This window comes from Hordeum vulgare, chromosome 3H (genome assembly GCF_904849725.1).
Source record: "Hordeum vulgare subsp. vulgare chromosome 3H, MorexV3_pseudomolecules_assembly, whole genome shotgun sequence".
In the NCBI taxonomy this organism is placed as follows: domain Eukaryota; kingdom Viridiplantae; phylum Streptophyta; class Magnoliopsida; order Poales; family Poaceae; genus Hordeum; species Hordeum vulgare.
Genome location: NC_058520.1, coordinates 603001759 through 603021048, shown reverse-complemented (window position 1 = coordinate 603021048; position 19290 = coordinate 603001759). Strand labels below are relative to the sequence as shown.

General features: G+C 46.2%; 2 protein-coding genes across 3 annotated transcripts; both read left to right on the top strand.

The window, feature by feature from the left end:
* The first annotated feature begins 574 nt into the window (after positions 1-574).
* On the top strand, positions 575-3822 carry LOC123441018. The gene is made up of 10 exons (XM_045117550.1): positions 575-1315; positions 1448-1630; positions 2529-2648; positions 2737-2778; positions 2853-2948; positions 3026-3115; positions 3213-3335; positions 3424-3462; positions 3551-3601; positions 3719-3822. The coding sequence occupies exons 1-10, from the start codon at positions 722-724 to the stop codon at positions 3800-3802; spliced, it is 1422 nt and encodes a 473-aa protein (XP_044973485.1). The 5' UTR covers positions 575-721; the 3' UTR covers positions 3803-3822.
* A 6812-nt stretch (positions 3823-10634) lies between these two features.
* On the top strand, positions 10635-16069 carry LOC123441017 (alkane hydroxylase MAH1-like). 2 transcript variants are annotated; one of them, XM_045117547.1, is made up of 2 exons: positions 10635-12280; positions 15831-16069. In XM_045117547.1, the coding sequence occupies exons 1-2, from the start codon at positions 10715-10717 to the stop codon at positions 16056-16058; spliced, it is 1794 nt and encodes a 597-aa protein (XP_044973482.1). In that variant the 5' UTR covers positions 10635-10714; the 3' UTR covers positions 16059-16069. The 2 variants fall into 2 exon arrangements, with proteins under 2 accessions (XP_044973482.1, XP_044973483.1); XM_045117548.1 differs by lacking the exon at positions 15831-16069 and adding an exon at positions 15139-15556.
* The last annotated feature ends 3221 nt before the right edge of the window (positions 16070-19290 follow it).

Here is a 19290-nt window from a genome sequence, read left to right as displayed (position 1 = left end):
GCAGGACCGACAGATGGTCTGGCTCGGTTTGGACGGGAGTCGACGAAGACAGTTACGATATGGCGACGCGCAACTCGTATCTATGGCGAGGCTCGCGTAGGTAGTACAACAGATACGATATGCATGTATTCCTCTCGTATGCGCTGAATAAAAGAAAGAAATCGAAACAGAGTGATTCAAGTGGGCCCGCGTGGCGCTGATCCACAGGCGAATGCGACGGCGCCTTGCGCGCGCAACCAGTTAGGCAAAGCCATATTCGAGCCCGCACGCTCTGCTTCTCCCTTCCATCTCTCGACAAGTGTCTACCTTGGGTTGCACCGCCGTCTCCTCCCGCCGCCGCCGCCTCCTCCCGCCGCCGCCGCCGCCGCCGCTGACTCCCATCCCCGTCGGTCCTCCACACCGCCGCCCCTCCCCGAACCCCGACCACGTCGTCTGCCCCTACCGTCTCGACAAGCGCCTAGGGTTTCACGCCGCCGCCGTCGCCACCCACCCCCCGCCACCGCTGCCTCCCATCCCCCCGACCCCGTCCTCTGCCGGCTACAGTCGCCTCCCATCCCCCCGACCCCGTCCTCTGCCGGCTACAGTCGCCTCCCATCCCCCCGACCCCGTCCTCTGCCGGCTACAGTCGCCTCCCGCCACGTCCCCTACTCCAGCAGATCGACGCCGCCGCCCAGCTCGACCTCGTCCCCCGTCCCGCGGCCGTATCCTTCCTTGGATCGACATGCAGGGCGACGATGGAACAAACAAGGCGTGGACAGGGGAGAAGAGGCGCCGCAAGCACCTGCCCCCATCTCCTGCAACTGCCCACGACCACGCGGCAGACATGGAGGATGCCATCCAAGGGCACCAAGGTTCGATTTCTCATGCGACAGACATGGAGCTGCTGCTCAGAACAGATTCGGCAGAAGGAGAAAGATACGGGCCGGACGTCCTTATCAGCGAGGAAGGCCATGGAGACATGGAGGACACCATCCAAGGGGGTCAAGATCCGATTCCTCATGCGACAGATATGGAGGGCACCATCCAAGGGGGGCAAGATCAGATTTCTCATGCGACAGACATGGAGGACACCTTCCAAGCGGGCCAAGATTATGATCTTCTGCTGAACACAGAGCCGGCACAAGAAGAAAGCGAGCAGCGTTTCGGGCCGCACTTCCTTATCAGCGAGGAAGACTATGACAAGTATTCTCAACTTTTGCTTGCCAATATTCAGACGGAGGACGATTATCCTACTGACCTGCCACTTCATATGACATGGGAGGAACGGCACAAGATAAAAGCGCGCTTTGCACGCTATCGCATCGCTCATTACAAGGTACCTACATGCCCTATCAATCAGTCACCGTGCATCTTAAACTTTATACCTGTGTGCCATAGTAGCTGATTCAGTCTTCTGGTTTGGTTTGCGTGGGTGATTTTATCTCGTGTTTTTATCATCTGTGTGTAGGTTGTAAATCCAGAGCGCGCACGTGAACTCAAGGAACCAGAAGAATACACTGATGAGGAACTTCTCCGCGAGTCATACTTTAAGGCATTAGAGAATGATGAAAATTTTGAGTGGTACACCCATCTTGATGACATCCAGAACATTGAATTGAATGACTACCAACGGATTGTTCCTCGCAATTTTGTAAGTGTACTGTCTATATCTACATTTGGTCATCCGATTGACTAGTTTCGTTATCATAACCATGGGTGTTCAGAAACCATTTCGAAACACACCGTGAAAACCGGCAATCAGTGAGGTAGTTCATTTTGCTTCAGTGGCTCCAACAACAGCTGCAACGTTAGTATAGAATATTGAGCCATGGGTTTATGGTATGAGTTAAAACTGTTTTCGACAGCTTATTCTTAATAGAGGATGATGATGATGATGATTGAGCCCTTGCTTTGTGGCTACTGATGGATGCTTAGTACTTGTGGTGTTGGATTCGAAAAGGTGGCCAGTTTTTTGTGTTTATTCAAACTTTGGGCAAGCCTTCCTGCTGATTTTAATGAGTGATCCCTTAAAATCGGTCGGTTCTTAGCCGTTTCATATGTAACCTTAACTCGGGGCGAAATGCTAGGAAGGGTATCCCACTTAGTTCTTGAACCTCCTTGATTGCCTTAGTTTTAAAGCTGAGGTTTAGCATTAGAAGATAAAAATATCATGATTTCTGTGACTGCGGGGAGCAGTCCAAGGTTCAAAGCTATGTTACCTTATATGTTTTGACAAACATTACTATTTTCAAATTTCTTATCTCTTTGATTTTGTGCCGTTAAATTTGGCTGCTGAAGTTAGTTGACGTTTGAATTGCTTCTGAATTATATCACGACCGTGTCTCAGTGGATTAACTTGTTAAAGGTCATTTAGTTATACATTACTATTTTTTAGCAAGCTAGACTATACTAGAAGGAAAAAATGTGGATCTTTAGTCAGTTACTTCTAGAGATAGTATGTCGTCTCACTACACTGTAGCCATTAAGTATCTGCACTTTTGTGCCTTTTCAGACGTGTCATCTGATTCTTGTCCCTTTCTTTTTCGTAGCTGCCTGATACGAGTGGAAGCCTGTACGGCTATCACGCTGAGTACCGCTCGCGTTATCATACATATAAAATTGATGATGCTTATGTCAAGTACTATGCAGAAATTTCAAAGAAAATCAAGGTATGCATTATGTGATCAAGCTGTTGGAATGAAAAATACTACGAGTGGCTGGAATGTTTTTAAAGTGATAGATTTCTTCTTGTAACAGTGGATTGCAGATTATTTGCATCTGGATCACAGGACTAAGGATGTAAGTATGCCCCACAGAAAATTACAAAATTAGTCATATACATACACACGATCATTAACTTCTTTTCACTTCAGTGGATAAAATGGGATACTAGAGCATGGAGGCAAGCATTGAGGATTGCAACCGGCATTCCTCATATGACTAAAGATTTAGCTGGTTATGCTTATGATGTAGGATATGTTGTCTTCTGCTAATTGAGGTGGTGTTATTTGCTGGTGGTACTCACAATCTGGTCCATTTGATTCAGGAGTACATTATGGAGCTGAAAATGGATGCGTCCCTCAAGGACATAGATCTCCTCTATTTTGAGATCTGGAGGCTTGTCTATAAAGGAAATGTTAGCATCCTACTACATCAAAACGTTTGTGCAATAGAGCACGGCTGACATGCTTTTGTGATTTTGCGTGTTTCTTACGGTTTCACAAATATTTCAGAGAACTTACAAAGATGCTGTGAGGGAAGTATATGAGTCTGACAATTTCCATGTGCACAAACCAATACTACGTGCTGAACTCAATGGGCGCGCAGGCCGTAACTTTGAAACACTGCAACAAACTGTATAGCCACTAACTGTGATTTTATGTTGTGAAAATGGAATGTGCAACATATAGCCAAATGTTTAATTTCATCTGTTTTCCTTTGTAGATTTACTATATTGCCCTGGAGGGTGGCATTAAGCGGACTGTAAGTAGGATATTGTACATGTATGTTTGACATGGTGATACATACCTAACTGCAATAGGTTGTTGACATTGATAAGACCTTTGTGTAGGATGAAGAGGAAAAGGCTCGGGCTGTGTTTAATGAGTTATCTTTCACTAGGGTATTGTCTCAATGAATCCTTTATGATTTTGTTTTATTTTCGTTTTGAAAAAAATTCTCTATGAATTTATATGTGGTCATGATTGTTGTTGTTATATAATTGGATCCCTTGTTTCAGCATAAATCAATGAACATGGCTGACTATGCTAAGAAGAAGGTGGAGATAGCAGATCAGTTGAAGTTGGACAAAAAGGTATGCTAATAAATGTATTTATTGTTAAAGTAAGGTTAATTCTCTCCCGAGATAAAAAAACCCAGTAACTTATGTGCGTGCCACTTTGCAGGGTGGATATGTTCCCTTTAGACCCTACGATTGAGCAAGGAAAAAACTAGATTTGTCCCTTTTGGCCTGAAATGAGCCGTTGTTTTCTCATATAACAGCAAGACGGAAGTATTACGAAGATTGTATTACATACATAACTAGCCCAGCTCAGCAGTCTGACATTGTGGATGATGATTGGCTCATGTTTTTAAATTAGTGGACATCCCCTGTTGTAATGTTATTCACTAGTACGTATGCGTGATGCTTGGTTTGTTTTCTGTACTTGCCATCAATAATACTAAGATAGTGGTCACATAATGAGCAGGTCTTTTTTGGACCTGTCTGAGTAGCAATATACTAGTATTATGCAATGGATGTATGTTGGAGTGAAAGACTATTTTGATTGTGGTAAAAAATATGCTTAGCTGCAAATATGATTCATGATGTTTGACTCGACAGAGTGAAAGGATCAATCACTTGATTCATGTTGAAAAGTCACTTGCTGTCCCAAACAGCAAGCCAGCCAGGCAAGTACCAAAATAGTACTTCCTCCGTCCCAAAATTCTTGTCTTAGATTTGTCTAGATATGAATGTATCTAGTCACGTTTTAGTATTTTGATACTTCCATTTCTAAACAAACCTAAGACAAGAATTTTGGGACGGAGGGAGTACTACCTTCCATGCTTGATCTACACGGTTTTATATTAGTTTACAGGGGGAGTATCTTCCATGCTTGAGAAATGAGAATGTGAGCTTTGAACAGAGGGAGTATTCCTCCATGCCTGTTTACCAAATAGTACCTCTGAACGCAGCACACAATGCTCAAGTGGTAGTATATGTATGTAGATTTAGACAGCAGAACAAGCATTGAAGTACTCTCTCCGTCCCAAAATATGTGTCGTGGCTGCTTTAGTTCAAAAAAATTCAGTTCCAACTTCCATAAGCGCCTAATCGGATCTCAGCAGCAGTGTAGGTAGCTGTTACGCTGAATATCTCCCTCCTACTTGTGCCCGTTGCGTTGGAACCTCGAGAGTGAGGAGGAGCAGGTGTTTGCGACAGACAGTTGCAGGTTGATTCAAACTGAGACACGAAACAAACACAATTCCTGGTTTCATTTTCAACCCCCCAACACCAATACATTCATTCATCGTTGCTTAGAAGATGCCCCGGTACGATGTCGCACCATCAATCAAGGAAAGATTGCCAGGAGATGGAGATATCCCAGTACAAGACATTGGTGTTGGTCGCGTCAAGCTGGGCAGCAGAATCCTCCTCTAGTTTGTTTGTTTGGCCGTTTGTGTGTTTGTCTGTTTACCAGCCCGCCAAATAAAGACAAAGTACTAGATCTATTGATAGATAGATAGATAGGATTACAATAACCAGTGCGATCTAGTCTATATAATTAGTTAAGCTACTCTTAATTTCATCTCCATTCCATGCACCAACCCGGCTTCTTGGTCAGCAACCACACATCATGTGTATATGGATAAAAACAAGAGTGAGTACATACATTTCAGGGCTTGTGATCAGATAGATACAGAAATTTTTAGTACAGTATGTTGTATGATATTCATGGTCTTCTACTTACAGCGAGCTCAGAACATGTGAAGTGCCACATACAGGATGTGCCAGATACGAGGCGACCACTCTTCGATCTGACGTAGGAGTCCATCCGTATTGCCTCCAAGCAATTCCTGCAACAAAACAACATTCAGCTGAATTTCTAATATCCAATCTCTTGTCACTCAAGCTCCTCCTCCAACTTAGGATGACTCCGTTCACCATTTGGATGCTACAATTAACACTATAAACACTACTCTACTTCAGCTGAAATGAAGGTAGTTTAAATCACGCACCTTAATATGTTTTGGCAGCGCGTTGAAGTGCTTGTAGTTGTTCCTCAGCAACCTCACGTAGTCATTTGCATATTCCTTGTTGTACATCGCGTATTTCCTTCCATGAAAAAGTAAATCCGATAGCAACCGTGGAGTAGTTACTCCATCTGCTTCCACAGGCCACTTCAGTTCTGATGAATTGATCCTACGAGACACTTGCTGGGAGTACGAGTAAGTTTCCGCGAGAAATAGGCCTTTTTTCATGTTATCCCACTCCACCGGGTGGTCCTCCAAGAGAGCTTGTGTGTTTCTTGTCCGACCCCTAATACATGAGATGAAGTCTGCACTGCCCGAGCTTGGATCGACATCATGCCTGAGAAACCACTCTTTAACAATCGCCCTTACATTTTTCCAAGCCTGCTCCTCGGTTATAGTGCTAAAGTTTTCAACTACGATAAACCAAAAAAATCAAGAAGCAAAAATTATGAATTTTACTAGTACATGTATCATCGTAGAATACCAAAAGAAAAAGAACATACTAGAACGGCACTTGAACAAACACCACACCCACATGATTTTCCTTTTCTTCTTTTGCATCGTAACAAAACCTCACAATCGTCGAGCTAGTTTGGGTGCTATGCGCATTACTCGTTTTTGTGCAAATATCTGCATTATGTTGTGTGCAAACAAACTAGGAGTTATTATTTTTATCTGTTCATCCTTGTCTTTTTCTGCACAGGACAACATTTATCTGTACAAACCCAATGCAAGTGCATATAGTACTTGCACATGGCAAATGCACATCTGCATTTATTTGGATATACTCCAATAATCTTTACCCCCCCCCTCCCTCTCTTTTCCACTACAAGAAATGTGCAGGAACTGTAAAAAAAGAAATACGGATTGTGGCAATGCTACAAAATGTAATGTACTCGTACACGGTTTGGTGCTAAAACATGTAAATGCCCAAAGCTGTGTTACAGAGCCTGCTGCAAGCCAGGCTATCATCAAAATGACCATATGTGTCCTAACAAAAAGACCAAAATGCACATGTTTTGAATAGGTAGCACAATATTCATCGTTTAGGTTGAACCAATTTAATTATTTTGCGTAGGACAAAATATTAAGGCATACATCTTATAGTTGTTCTTAACAACCATGCTTGTTTCAAACATAAATTCATGACCTTTTATAACAAGGTGCACATGATTAAATTGTTTCATCATATATCTGTTCAAAAACTGAAAACCAACTTTTTATGTTAATTTTAATGTGTAGTGAAATCAGTGCCAAACATCCACGCATATAAAGTTTTCCTGTTTTAAGAAGACACCTACCATTAAGTATCAACACCTGTAGCTTAGGTATATCACCAGAAAGCCGCTTGATATACAAGTCTTCCATTGAAAGATCCGTGGGACACTTTTGCTGGGCAATTATGCTTTGCACAAGACCTACAAGTTGGCTACATAGGGCAACAACAAGAAATTTAACAACTGTGTAGAAAACGGAAGGCATATATAGCAGAGTTTAAGGCAAAACTCACTTGAGCATATTTCTTAGGATAGGGCACATATCGCCTTCATCGAACAGTTCTATGCTTTTCTTGGTATCCAGCCATTTGTCCAATGAGCCATCCACTGCAGAAACGACCACACACTCTGAATGGAAGTAATTTTCCACTTGCATAGCTGCTGGATGTTGCAAAGCACTGACAAAATGGTAGTTCATAGCCCAATCCTTTGAATTTCTGACCCCCCCTCTTGACAAATCTTATTAATTTGAATGTACCAACTTGGTAATTGCACTTCTGGAACTCCATTTTCGTGCCATCAAAATCAAGGACCTCATCATTATCACAGGGTTGTAGTTTAACGTTGCCTTTGATTGTCCCCAGAAAATGATAGCAATCCCTAATGGCTTGAACTATTGGAAACAAAGTGAATTGTCAATTAGGAACTCAATTATGGAAGACTACTGCAAGTCTGCAACAAACAAACAAACAACACTTAGATCTTGGGGCATCAGTATTACTAGCTCTTGAGTTTACTCCATTCTTCATTTTATATGTAAATACATACATACCATACATATAAAACCACGCTAGTTTGCTGACCCAGTAGATGCTGATGCTGGAAAAGAATGTTTTCTGTTTGTACTAGTACAAACAGGGGACTCTGCTCATGACTACCAGAGGGACATGAAGTAGCTGATATTTCCAGCATCAGAAGGCAGGATTGGCTCATCCTGATGGCAGCAATGGCGATGCTTGCCGGTCGATGTCCCTCTAACACCTCTCCCCCTCACCCTCGTTGATCCTGCTGTTGGGCATGGGCCTTTGCCTAGATCAAGGCCCTTTGCTGCTCTGTAGACGACCGACTTGACATGATGCTCGGTCCAAACGTCACTTAACTCGGCGCGCGGTGGCGATGAGAGAGACCGGCCGGCGGCGAGCAGTTGCTGATGTCCGGGGTCGTAAAGGCGTCAGCTTTAAAGTAAGAAAATTGCCGCCGGTTCCCCACCTCATGAGACCGGCGGCGAGCGATTGCTAATGTTTGGGGTCGTAAAGACCAAAACCTTAGGTAATCGGCCACCAATGGCCGGTGCCGCAGCATCGGAAAAGAGACAATGCCGTGAAGGGCACCAGTCGGCCATCGGCTGGCCGGCCGGTTCACCACCACATGTCGACCGTGCGCTCCCTCGTGGCGTCGACCTCACCCCTTGTCCCCTGCCCTGCATCTCTTTCCCATCGCTCGGCTATGGCACGCTGTTGGTGGCCGGCCGCGGCCGGTGATGGACGGCGCGGCAGCGCGATGCAAATACTGGAAAAAGTTGGTACATGTGCTTTACCTGTTACGGGATCTGCCTTAAGGGGTTCCAGAGGGTCGGCGACGTCGGCCATCCTTGGAGCTGCGGATGCGCTCGGCCGGAGAAGAAAGAGGAGGAGGGGGAGGGGGGAATACTCAGGCGATACCAAAGGACAAAGCGAAAGAGGAGGAGGGGGAGGGGGGAATACTCCGGCGATACCAAAGGACAAAGCGAGCCCCGAACTAGTCAGTATAGGCTTGCCTCTTAACTTTCTCTATGGCAGACAGACCCACAGTCCCGTTTTGGGCAAGATAAGTACGGAGTATTTTGGTTATTGACCGGTCTACAACGCCTCGTTCAAATTTCAAACTGTTTTGCAAAGTGTTAAATCAAGGGGGGCTGCTACCAATCCACCGGTGGATATTTACTAAAAATCCATCACCTCCACAGCCGTTCGATCTCGCCGATAGCCGTCCGATCCGCTCATGATTTAATTCCTGAAACGACGTTCGAGTTGCAGAAACAATCGCTTTGTTGCAAAAAATAAACTTTGGATCCATTAAATCCTGAAACAACGGTCGAGTTTCAGAAACAATTGCTTGTTTCAGGAAAAAAAATGTTCGTCTTTCTGCAAACATGGGTGCTGTTGCGGAAGAATTTTTTGCAACAAAGGTCATGTTTCAGGAATTTTTTGCAGCGGGCTGGGATGGGGCCGCGCTACGGCGGTGCGGGGCGACGGGCGGCGAGGCGTCTAGCCCCCTGGTTGCGGGAGCTCGCCGGCGTGGCCGAGGGGCTACGGCGGAGCCGAGAGCGGGCTGGGACGCCGCAGCACTCCGGCGGTGTGGGCGACGGTGGCTGGCCCCGGCCGCGTGAGGCGAGGCGGCTGCCCCGTGGTCGCGGGAGCTCGCCGACGGGGCCGGGAGCAGGGCGGGGAAGGCCATGGCAACGGCGGCAGCTCCGGCAAGGCTGAGCGGCAACAAGCAGGCGGCGGGCGAGGTCGCCGGAGCCGAGGCGGAGCCGCAGGGTGGAAAAGTGAGGAGCTCAGCTTCATGACCGTTCCTGAAACAATGATCCAGTTTCAGGAAACGGTTCGTCATCAGATCGAGATCCAACGGATGAGCGCACGGCGGATGGATCGCGCAGGATCAGCCGGTGAAATGTAATCTTTTCCCTATAAAAAATGGGAAAGTCTTACCTTCCACCGACTGATCCGCGCGATCCATCCGTCGGCCGCTCGTCCGTTAGATCTCGCCTCGACCTAATAACCGTTTCTTGAAACCGGACCGTTGTTTCAGAAATTGGGCAGTTGTTTTAGAAACTGGAACAACGTCTAATCACGAAAACCGTTTTCTGAAACTGGATCGTTGTTTCAGAAACTGGGCAGTTGTTTCAGAATCTGAAACAGCGTGGTGACCAACTTCCCAGAGGCCGGGAGGCGACGGAGGTCGGCGGGGGAGAGGTACTCGAGGAGGACGTGGTAGCGGAGCACGTCGGCAAGGTCAGACCCATGGCGGCCGCGAACGTCGAGAGCGACCGCGGAAGGTCGGCGTTGGGCACGCCGAGCAGCGTCAGCAAGGGTCGCGTGGACGTCGACGACAGCGGACGGAGGAGCGCCAGCAGCAGCAGCCGCACCAGCGCGAGGAGGACGAGGCACCGCAGATCTGTCCCCGCATCTATTGTTTTCGCAAGGCGGCTATTGTTTCTGCAACTCGACCTCTGTTTCAGGAACTATTGGGTGCAGGAACGTAGATCGGACGGCTGCACCGATACATCCAACGGTCGTTGAGGTGGCATCCGTCGGTGGACGCGTAGCAGCCCCATAAAAAATATGATAAAATTTATCAAAATTCGTGCAACTACACACGAACCACAATCTATACGTGTGAACAGTTTGCAAACTAGACACGTGTCGGCGTTATCCTTTGAAAAGAGTAATCGTCCTTTTGGAGCTTTCAACTCTAGATGCGTCAGTGGCACTGTGGTAGCGCTCTTTCCTTGGACTTGAGTAAATATGTGCAGTGCTGAGTACTACTTTTAGTGCAAATGTCATATCAAAGCATTGATTAGGAGTAAGCATCTGAAAGGAAATCCATGACTGTTGAGTACTGCTCGAGCATGAGTACATGTACGGCCCTCGCGCGCGTGGCGTTCAGCCCCCACCACACCGTTGTAGCAGCACTCCTCCTGCCAGACCTTGGGCACGGCACCGATGGAACTGCAAGAGCTAGCAAAAACGTTAACAATGGCGCCCGTCTCCTTCCTCGAGTTTTCGCTCGCCTTGCTCTGCCTCGCCGTCCTCTACTACCTCCACGTCAGGTCCAGGCGCAAGAACCCACTGATCCCGCTGGATTGGCCGGTCGTGGGTATGCTGCCGGCGCTCCTCGTCAACCTCCCGCGCCTCCACGACTGGGTCACGTCCCTCCTCAGCACCACCCAGCTCAACTTCCGCCTCACCGGACCACCGCTCTCGGGGAGGCATCTTTTTTTCACCTCCGACCCGGCCAACGTCCGCCACGTCTTCACCTCCAACTTCCCCAACTACCCCAAGGGCACTGAGCTCGCCGAGATCATGGACATCCTCGGCGGCGGCATCTTCAACGCCGACGGCGACTCTTGGCGTCGCCAGCGCGCCAAGGCGCAGTTGCTCATGTCCGGGCCACGGTTTCGGGCCTTCGTGTCCCGGTGCAGCCGCCTCAAGGTCGAGCGCGACCTGCTCCCGCTGCTCGACCACGTTGCCGCCACCAGCACCGGCGGCGTGTGTGACCTCAAGGACGTGTTCCTCAGACTGACGTTCGACATGACGGCAACGCTGGTGTTCGGCGTCGACCCGGGCTGTCTGACCGTCAGCTTCCCGGAGGTGCGTTTTGCACGCGCTATAGACGACGCCATGGACGTGCTCCTCGTCCGCAGTGTGCTCCCACTGTCGTGGTGGAAGCTGGTGCGGTGGCTCGGGGTCGGGTACGAGCGGAAAATGACGGTGGCGCGGCTCGACATCGACGGGTTCATCGGCGACGCGATCGCCAAGCGGCGGGACGCGGTGAAGGCCGGACGTGTGATCGAGGACGACGACGAGGACTCGGCAGACTTGCTCTCCTCCTACATCGATGAGGACGACGATGCCGTTGACGACGTCATCCTGCGTGACACGACCATGAACCTTATGCTCGCCGGCCGCGACACGACCGGCTCGGCACTGTCCTGGTTCTTCTATCTCCTCACAATGAACCCACGGGTGGAGTCCAAGATCCTGGCAGAGCTCGACACCATCAAGGCCACCACCAGCACCACCCTAGACGACATGGTGACCTACGACCCCGATGAGCTAGGCCGGCTGGTGTACCTCCACGCCGCCCTGTGCGAGTCCCTCCGGTTGTACCCTCCGGTGCCGTTCGAGCACAAGGGCGTGGTCGCCGCCGAGGCACTGCCGAGCGGGCACCAGGTGCGGCCGGGGGACAAGATCGTGGTGTCGCTGTACGCGATGGGGAGGATGGAGGCCGTGTGGGGCGAGGACTGCCGGGAATTCCGGCCGGAGCGGTGGATCGGGGAGGATGGCAAGCTGCGGTACGTGCCGTCGTACAAGTTCGCGTCCTTCAACACTGGGCCACGAACCTGCCTCGGCAAGGACATGGCGTTCGTGCAGCTCAAGGTGGTCGCAGCGGCCGTGGTGCGGAACTTCGAGGTGGAGGCCGTGCCGGGGCACGTCGTCGAGCCCAACATCTCAATCATCCTCCACATGAAGAACGGCTTCAAGGCTAGGATCAAGAGAAGGAGGCAGGTGATGAACAGTTGACTAATGAACTACTCTACATAATACTCCCTGTCTCAAAATAACTGTCTCAAAGTTAGTACAATTTTATGCTAGAGCTAGTATAAAGTTGAGACACTTATTTTAGAACGGAGGAAGTAGCAAATAAAAGATGAAAGAACTACGTAGATAAGGATGTAATTAAAAAAAAGATGTCAAACCTAGTAGCAAATTAAAAAATAAATTTATTATTAGTGTTTGTCAAAGACTCAGTCGGCTGAGACTTGGTTAAGTCTCAGTCGAGTGAGGTCATCATGTATCCACTAGATCGTGATGGGCGCGCGTTGCCGCGCCCGTCCATTTTATCAATAAAACGTAAAATGGTAGACAACTTTGTAAATTTTTATTGGCATAAAACAAAAATTAAATTCGTAAATTTGGAAGGTATCACATGTCAGATATATATATGTATATATATATATATATATATATATATATATAAGAAAATAAAATTATTTAGTAACATGATCCGAAATAACTGATAACATGCAACTTGTAATATTATGATCAATGAAAAGCAATGTATACTAAGACAACCGCTTCTAAGGCATTACTATGAAAAGACGCACGAGAAATATCATCAAGAACCCCAATGGTTATCTCCAGGGGCATCAAGTATCATCAAGAATCCCAATGGCTATCTCATAGGGGCATCAAGTATCATCAGATACGGCATGAATAATTACTGTTGAGTGCTATCATTTGTAAGCACTAAATAATGGTAAATTTTGTATATGACTTTTCGTAAATCACACAAAAATACACTACCACGTTTTATTAATCAAATTATATAATGAAGTTAGATAACCATAAATGAAGATTAATGGCCAATGGGTGCACAAACCTCATAACCGACCAGATAGCACCTCATGAATCTATACTGCTTTCACCTATCTGTAGGTATTATAAAAAAGTGTGTGCATCTGGATCTGCAAGCGAACGGTATATAACCAGTTAACTATAATTCAACAGAAGGTGATAATAATGGTTTATTTACAGACCATTGCATTTCTGCATAACTCCACACAAAATTCCCTTACATAACGAGCTTTGGAAACAATGTTGGAGTTTGGATTCACTATTTAACACGAAAATAATGAAATTTAATGAGTTGGCATGACTCAGCCGAAAGCAATGCTTCTCTAAAGTAATTGAACAAGGTGTCAGCTTATGTATGTGAGTGTAGCGAATAAGACTGACCTATAAGTGGGATGTAACCATTTTTTCGGGCAAGGCTTCGATAAGATCGCCCACCATAGAGAATTATTTCTTGCCAATACCAGAAATTTATAGACCTAAGCAATGCAAAGAACATAGGTAAAAATTGAGCAAGTCTTTGTCGGTTGCCTAAAACATGAGACAACTAACATATGCCATATCTCTCCCCAATAAAATTGTGAGTAAGATTTTGAAAAGAAAAAAATATTTCATCGTCAATAAGCAATAAATAGGAACCTTCTGAAGAAAATATATGATTGTCTTACCATCATTATACCACAATGTGAATATGTACTCCTTTCTGTTAGTCAACAACAAGATTAGCAATTACGATCATGCTATCATGGTCCGGATCTGCTTCATAGAGCCAAAATCTTCCAACCAAGTTCATCTTATAAGGGTAAGTATTCCCTGTGAAGAACATAATTAAGAGTGATTTCACCATGTATGTTGCGCCTACCTGCCTTATTCTTTACTCTTGAAATCAGAGGATCTTGAAAATTAATATAGATAGTTACATACATACGACAGAGCTAAAGTCCAAAACTGAATGAAAAAGATGTAACCAAAAATTGCATAGTTTATCAGATTCTGAAATCTCCAGCAGTTGATTCTTTCACGCATTTGAAAATATCTGCTAGTAGGTAAGTAGTGTTAAGATGATACCCATGATTGATTACAAAAGAGACGTGCTTAGTTGAAAGATCTGCCTAATATTGAAAGAACCTTCTCATCTAGATAAATCGGCAAGCATACATCAGAGCAAAAGGAACTTGAAAGATTCGAAAAAAATAAGATCTATACGAAGCAACTCTATGGAGATGAGATAAACATTCATTAGCAGTAGTATTCCCAGAACTGTATTGCCTGGAAGTATATATTGTCCTATTTATCCATCTCTTGTGAAAGAAATGTTATTTTACTGAATTCAAAAATCACACTGTTACTCTCACTACACAAGCAAATTAGAGATGCGTTTGCATCCTACAGTCAGCAGAAAAAAAATCCAAGCGAAACTCAAATGAGGGGGAGGCGTGCTGATCTTAGGCACCTGGCACCGGACAACAGAGTAAGTGTCGGCAGATCTTGGAATTGGTGGAAGGAGAGGCATGGCCGACGGCGACGAGTTGGTCTCGGACCTAAATGGGCTGCCGGTCGCCACCGTGGTGATGAGACCAAGCTGCTCACTACAACTCCACCGGAATCTGGCACTGCCGCCGTTGGCGCCCCCACTATCTCTGCCAATCAGGCACAATTGTGGGAAGCTGATACGGCAAGGCATGCACCAGTCACTCGATCAGGAACGCAGATCACGGAGGAGAGGGGATGAATTACTGCTTGGGAAGCTGATACGGCAAGGCATGCACCAGTCACTCCACCAGACTGTAAACAGATTCTTCAAGGAAATATATTTTAGATACTTCAAAATAAGAATATAACCATGAACAAATCTGGAGTAATCTAACAAAAAAATAGATTGATACCATTGTAGCAAGTGCTACCACAGGTTAGTGTCGAGGATGCTTTCATATGCTTGTTATCTGAACTTCCCCTGCACATCATCTGCAGTTGATATGCCTGTCAAAAGACTGAAAAATGGTTATATATAGGAAGCAACTATGATTGGGATGCACACTCGTGGAAGGAGGTTTCCTGTCAAAGGAACGCTGCTTGAGCTGCTGAAATATTCAGAGATTGCTGACGCAATTAAGCTATATACCATTCTTTGATACATGAAGATTTTACTGCCAACTAAATAAGCAACAAAGACATCTGCGAGAAATATATTCAGCTCATGTAAGCAAGCACCATTGCTCCAGTACCGTAGAGAACACCTAAGTGAGCATATGTCAACGCAGCAAAATCTATATTAAAAGTGTTGCAACTTCTCAATGTTGTGTAAACTCCCCCAACCAAGTAGTGATGAAACAACCTTGTAATATTCTGAACAATTAACAGCACACCACTGAAATAGCAATGCACTGTATTTGTGGTGTTCTATAGTTAACCGATGGGTCGAATTTTTCCAAAAACACAGATATTTGTATCATATGAAAAAACAAAAAGTTGGCTAGGTAAATGTACCTGACACACCCAAGTCATTTAGACAGTTAGAAAATCCTCAGAGAGCATATCAAATTCATCCTTTACAAGACAACAAGAGAAACCATCAGTAAAACATAGCAAGTGCTACCACACGTTAGTGTCGAGGATGCTTTCATATGCTTGTTATCTGAACTTCCCCTGCACATCATCTGCAGTTGATATGCTTGTCAAAACACTGAAAAATGGTTATATATAGGAAGCAACTATGATTGGGATGCACACTCGTGGAAGGAGGCAGGATCCTGCCGACGTGGAGCGCCGGGACAGCGGCAGCGCACCACCGATTCGTCTGCCGCTAGAGAGAGGCTGGGGAGGAGGTCTCTTGATGGAAGGAAGTGGCTCAACCGCCTGCGCCTCATGCCCGTCGTCACTGTGTCAATGTAAGCGAGAAGGACAACACAAACTTCAATCTATATATACATAAAAGAACTAACAGCAAGCACATACAACTCAATTATTAGTAGCCCAAGAACAACCAGAAGGAAAATGTTAGAATGGGAGTCAATATAATCTTAAGAATAGGCACTTGAATGCAAGCTATTAAAATTAGATCACGGCATCAAAATTAGATCAAGGCAAGACAGATCTTAGGACATGCATACATCGAGAATACGAATTGTCAGGGAGGCGTGGACCTTCAAGTACCCACAAATTGATTATCCTGGTACTACTCTAGCGGCATGTCGCGGTGTGCCTGCAACTGGTCAGCGATGTTGACTGAAGAACAACGTGAGACGGATCCACCCCCTCCATCGCTCTTCGGAACACCTTCGACGTCTACTGCGTGATGTGCGTCGAATAACATCGTGTCCGCCTAACCCAAAAATCAGATGTCACACATCCACACATCAGGTAGCGGTGGCGCGACCGCAAGGGAGGGAGGTGCGAACATACCTGTGGCGAAGTGTTCACGAGCTTGGTTACCGGACGGCTGGCAGTGGATACACGAGCAAGAGGTCTTGGCGGCGGCACCTAGGGTCAGACCTAGGTCCGCGAGGTACGCTAGCGTCAAGGGAGTTCGTCTCCCCTGCGCTTGGCTGTGAAAAGAAGATGGGTGGTGGCGTGGTTCAGAGGAGCTGCACGCGTCAGAGCATCATGCCCATCGTCTTCTTCGCCTCTCCTCAGCTCCACCGGGAAAATCTATCAAGTCATGCCCACATCATTGTTGTCTCTCTCCAGGTTCACAGGGCAAGTCGTCGGGCGTCGCTACTCTAGTTACTCTTGCCGGCGATGGTGTCGGGAGGATTCACTTAGGTCGCGAGTGATATTCGGAGGGGAGGATCCGTCGTCACGGGCGAGAGGGTCAACGTGAGTGGCCACAAGGCGAGCGGGGGACTCGGAGGCATAGGCGGGATCGGCGTGTTGGGAAGCAAGGAGGGATGAGATGCCGTCGTGGGCGGCGGCAGGGAGAGGAAGGGGCAGCGTGAGGAGCGAAGGGGGGAGGTGCTCGTTCACTACATTTTATTTTCTGTAAAGCTAAACCGGGTTTTGTTGCCTTGGGCCGTGTAGAAAAAGTGGCCCAATTAACCACAGGGCTGCAAAATAGCTACGGGAGTAGCTGCCCGGGCGACTTTAGGCCCAGTTCGCGGCAAACATAGTGTTTACTTTAGATCTAACGACCAGCAACGTTTAAGAGAGGAAATCAAACGGCCAGAAATGTCTAATTCGTGAGAAGACAGGGATTAGATGCAGTTTTACTGTTCTTAATAACAGGTTACATCGATCGATCACATGTGTAGTTTCTAGATTGTTAGTATGGGCTGTTTATTGGGCTGTGATATGTCTTCAGCTTTGTTCGTGGGCTGGGTCGTGACTGCTCGTTACGAGCATTTGCTGCCAGGCACACACACACAGCCGAATATAATCTTAATGTCCACACGACTTGAGACATTCAATAATGTGTCGTTTCTATTTCTTTTGCCACGCTTTCATGTTTTATTTATTTATTCGCTCATTTTTCTCATATATCTTTTTTTGTTAAAAATCGTACACAATTATCTTGCATTTGTCATGGTATTTTTAGGAAGTGTTCATGCATTATTGTGGATTTGTCAAAATGTTTGTAACTTATAAAGTGGGCCCGCCTTTAAAAACATAGAAGGGCGGAAATTTTAGATAAAAACAAAAACATGGACAATGGTAGTTGCACCTCGGATGGAGGAGGTTGGGTACCATGCAGAAAGAATAACAAAATTAGACTAAAAACAATACGGAGTTGCGGTCGCACAGAAGACATGCAACTATTTCTAGAGGCGGGAGAGGGAGGGGGGTGATTAGACTACTTGACAAGATAAAATCTTTGTCTTTTTTCAATTTTAGTTGAGAGACAGCTATGAGAGTTATAGCAAGTCAAGCACACCCTACACATGTATTTCTAAGAGTATAGCAGCGAAATATAAAACATGCAAGTGTAAAGTAGAGGAGTAAGGTAAGGAAATCAAACGCAGCGCCCACCCTGGGTAGGGGCAAGAAGTGCAACGGCCTAGGGCCCAGGCTGATGAGGGGCCCATACCTAGTGCAGTTTTTTTGGTAATATATACATTCTTGTCTAAAAAAGGTAATATATACTTTCAACCAAAAAATAATCTGGATTTCAAAGGCGCAAATATATAAACAAAGAAATTAAATGCTCGACCAACCCGTGAGGCATCATGCCACAAAACTACGTTGAATCCACATTTGCCCTGGTAAACAACGCACACCGGTGGCAGCTGCTGCCGATTCATTTTCCTCTTCACTGGACTGCATCTTCCAAAGCACACATCACAACTAATAGATCTTGGCGTGGGGGTGGTTCTATTATTCCCTCATATTAGCACTCTCATCCTGGCGTGGGAGAACGAATCAGTTTGCAGCATTCGATGGTCAGCTACGGGTTGTTAGGTCAAGGGCTCAAATTAAGGTCATTTGGTTGCATTATTTACCTTTGCGGCTTTGATCTTAATCTTTCTAAAGTTTGTCTCTTGTTGAATTTCTCGTCTCTCTTCTGTACATATTGTTTTTTTGAAGTAGACGAGGAACTAGCGGAGTAAGAACCATAGGCAGATCGAAGATGGTTGGGTAGTTGAATTTCTGCTATTTTACTCCAACTAATTCAGGTGCTCCCAATCCTTTCTAACAAAAATACTGCATAAACGACATTTGCTTGAGAAAATAAAATATGAGGAAGGTGGCAGCAATGCGCATTGAAAAAATCAGTTTGTGCTTCCCATTGTGAAATTTTGTGATATGTGTCTATGCAAGTTTCCCTTTATTTTACAGTAGTTTTTAGGGCCCATTTTCCAGTTCGCCCAGGGCCTCTCAAGAGCCAAGACCGGCCCTGATCAAACGTATGAAGTTGACACATCGATTTTTGGCATGGTTCCGTTAGGTGGCGCTATCGTACGTGTTGGGTAACATAGCATAAATTCAAAATTTTCCTACGCATATTCAAATCTTCCTATGGAGAGACCAGCAACGAGAGAGGGGTAAGAGCATCTTCATACCTTTGAAGATCGCTAAGCGGAAGCGTTGCTAAAATGCGGTTGATGGAGTCGTACTCGCAGCGATTCCGATCTAGTGCCGAACTACGGCACCTCCGCGTTCAACACACGTGCAGCCCGGTGACGTTTCCCGCACCTTGATCCAGCAAGGAGGAGGGAGAGGTTGGGGAAGAA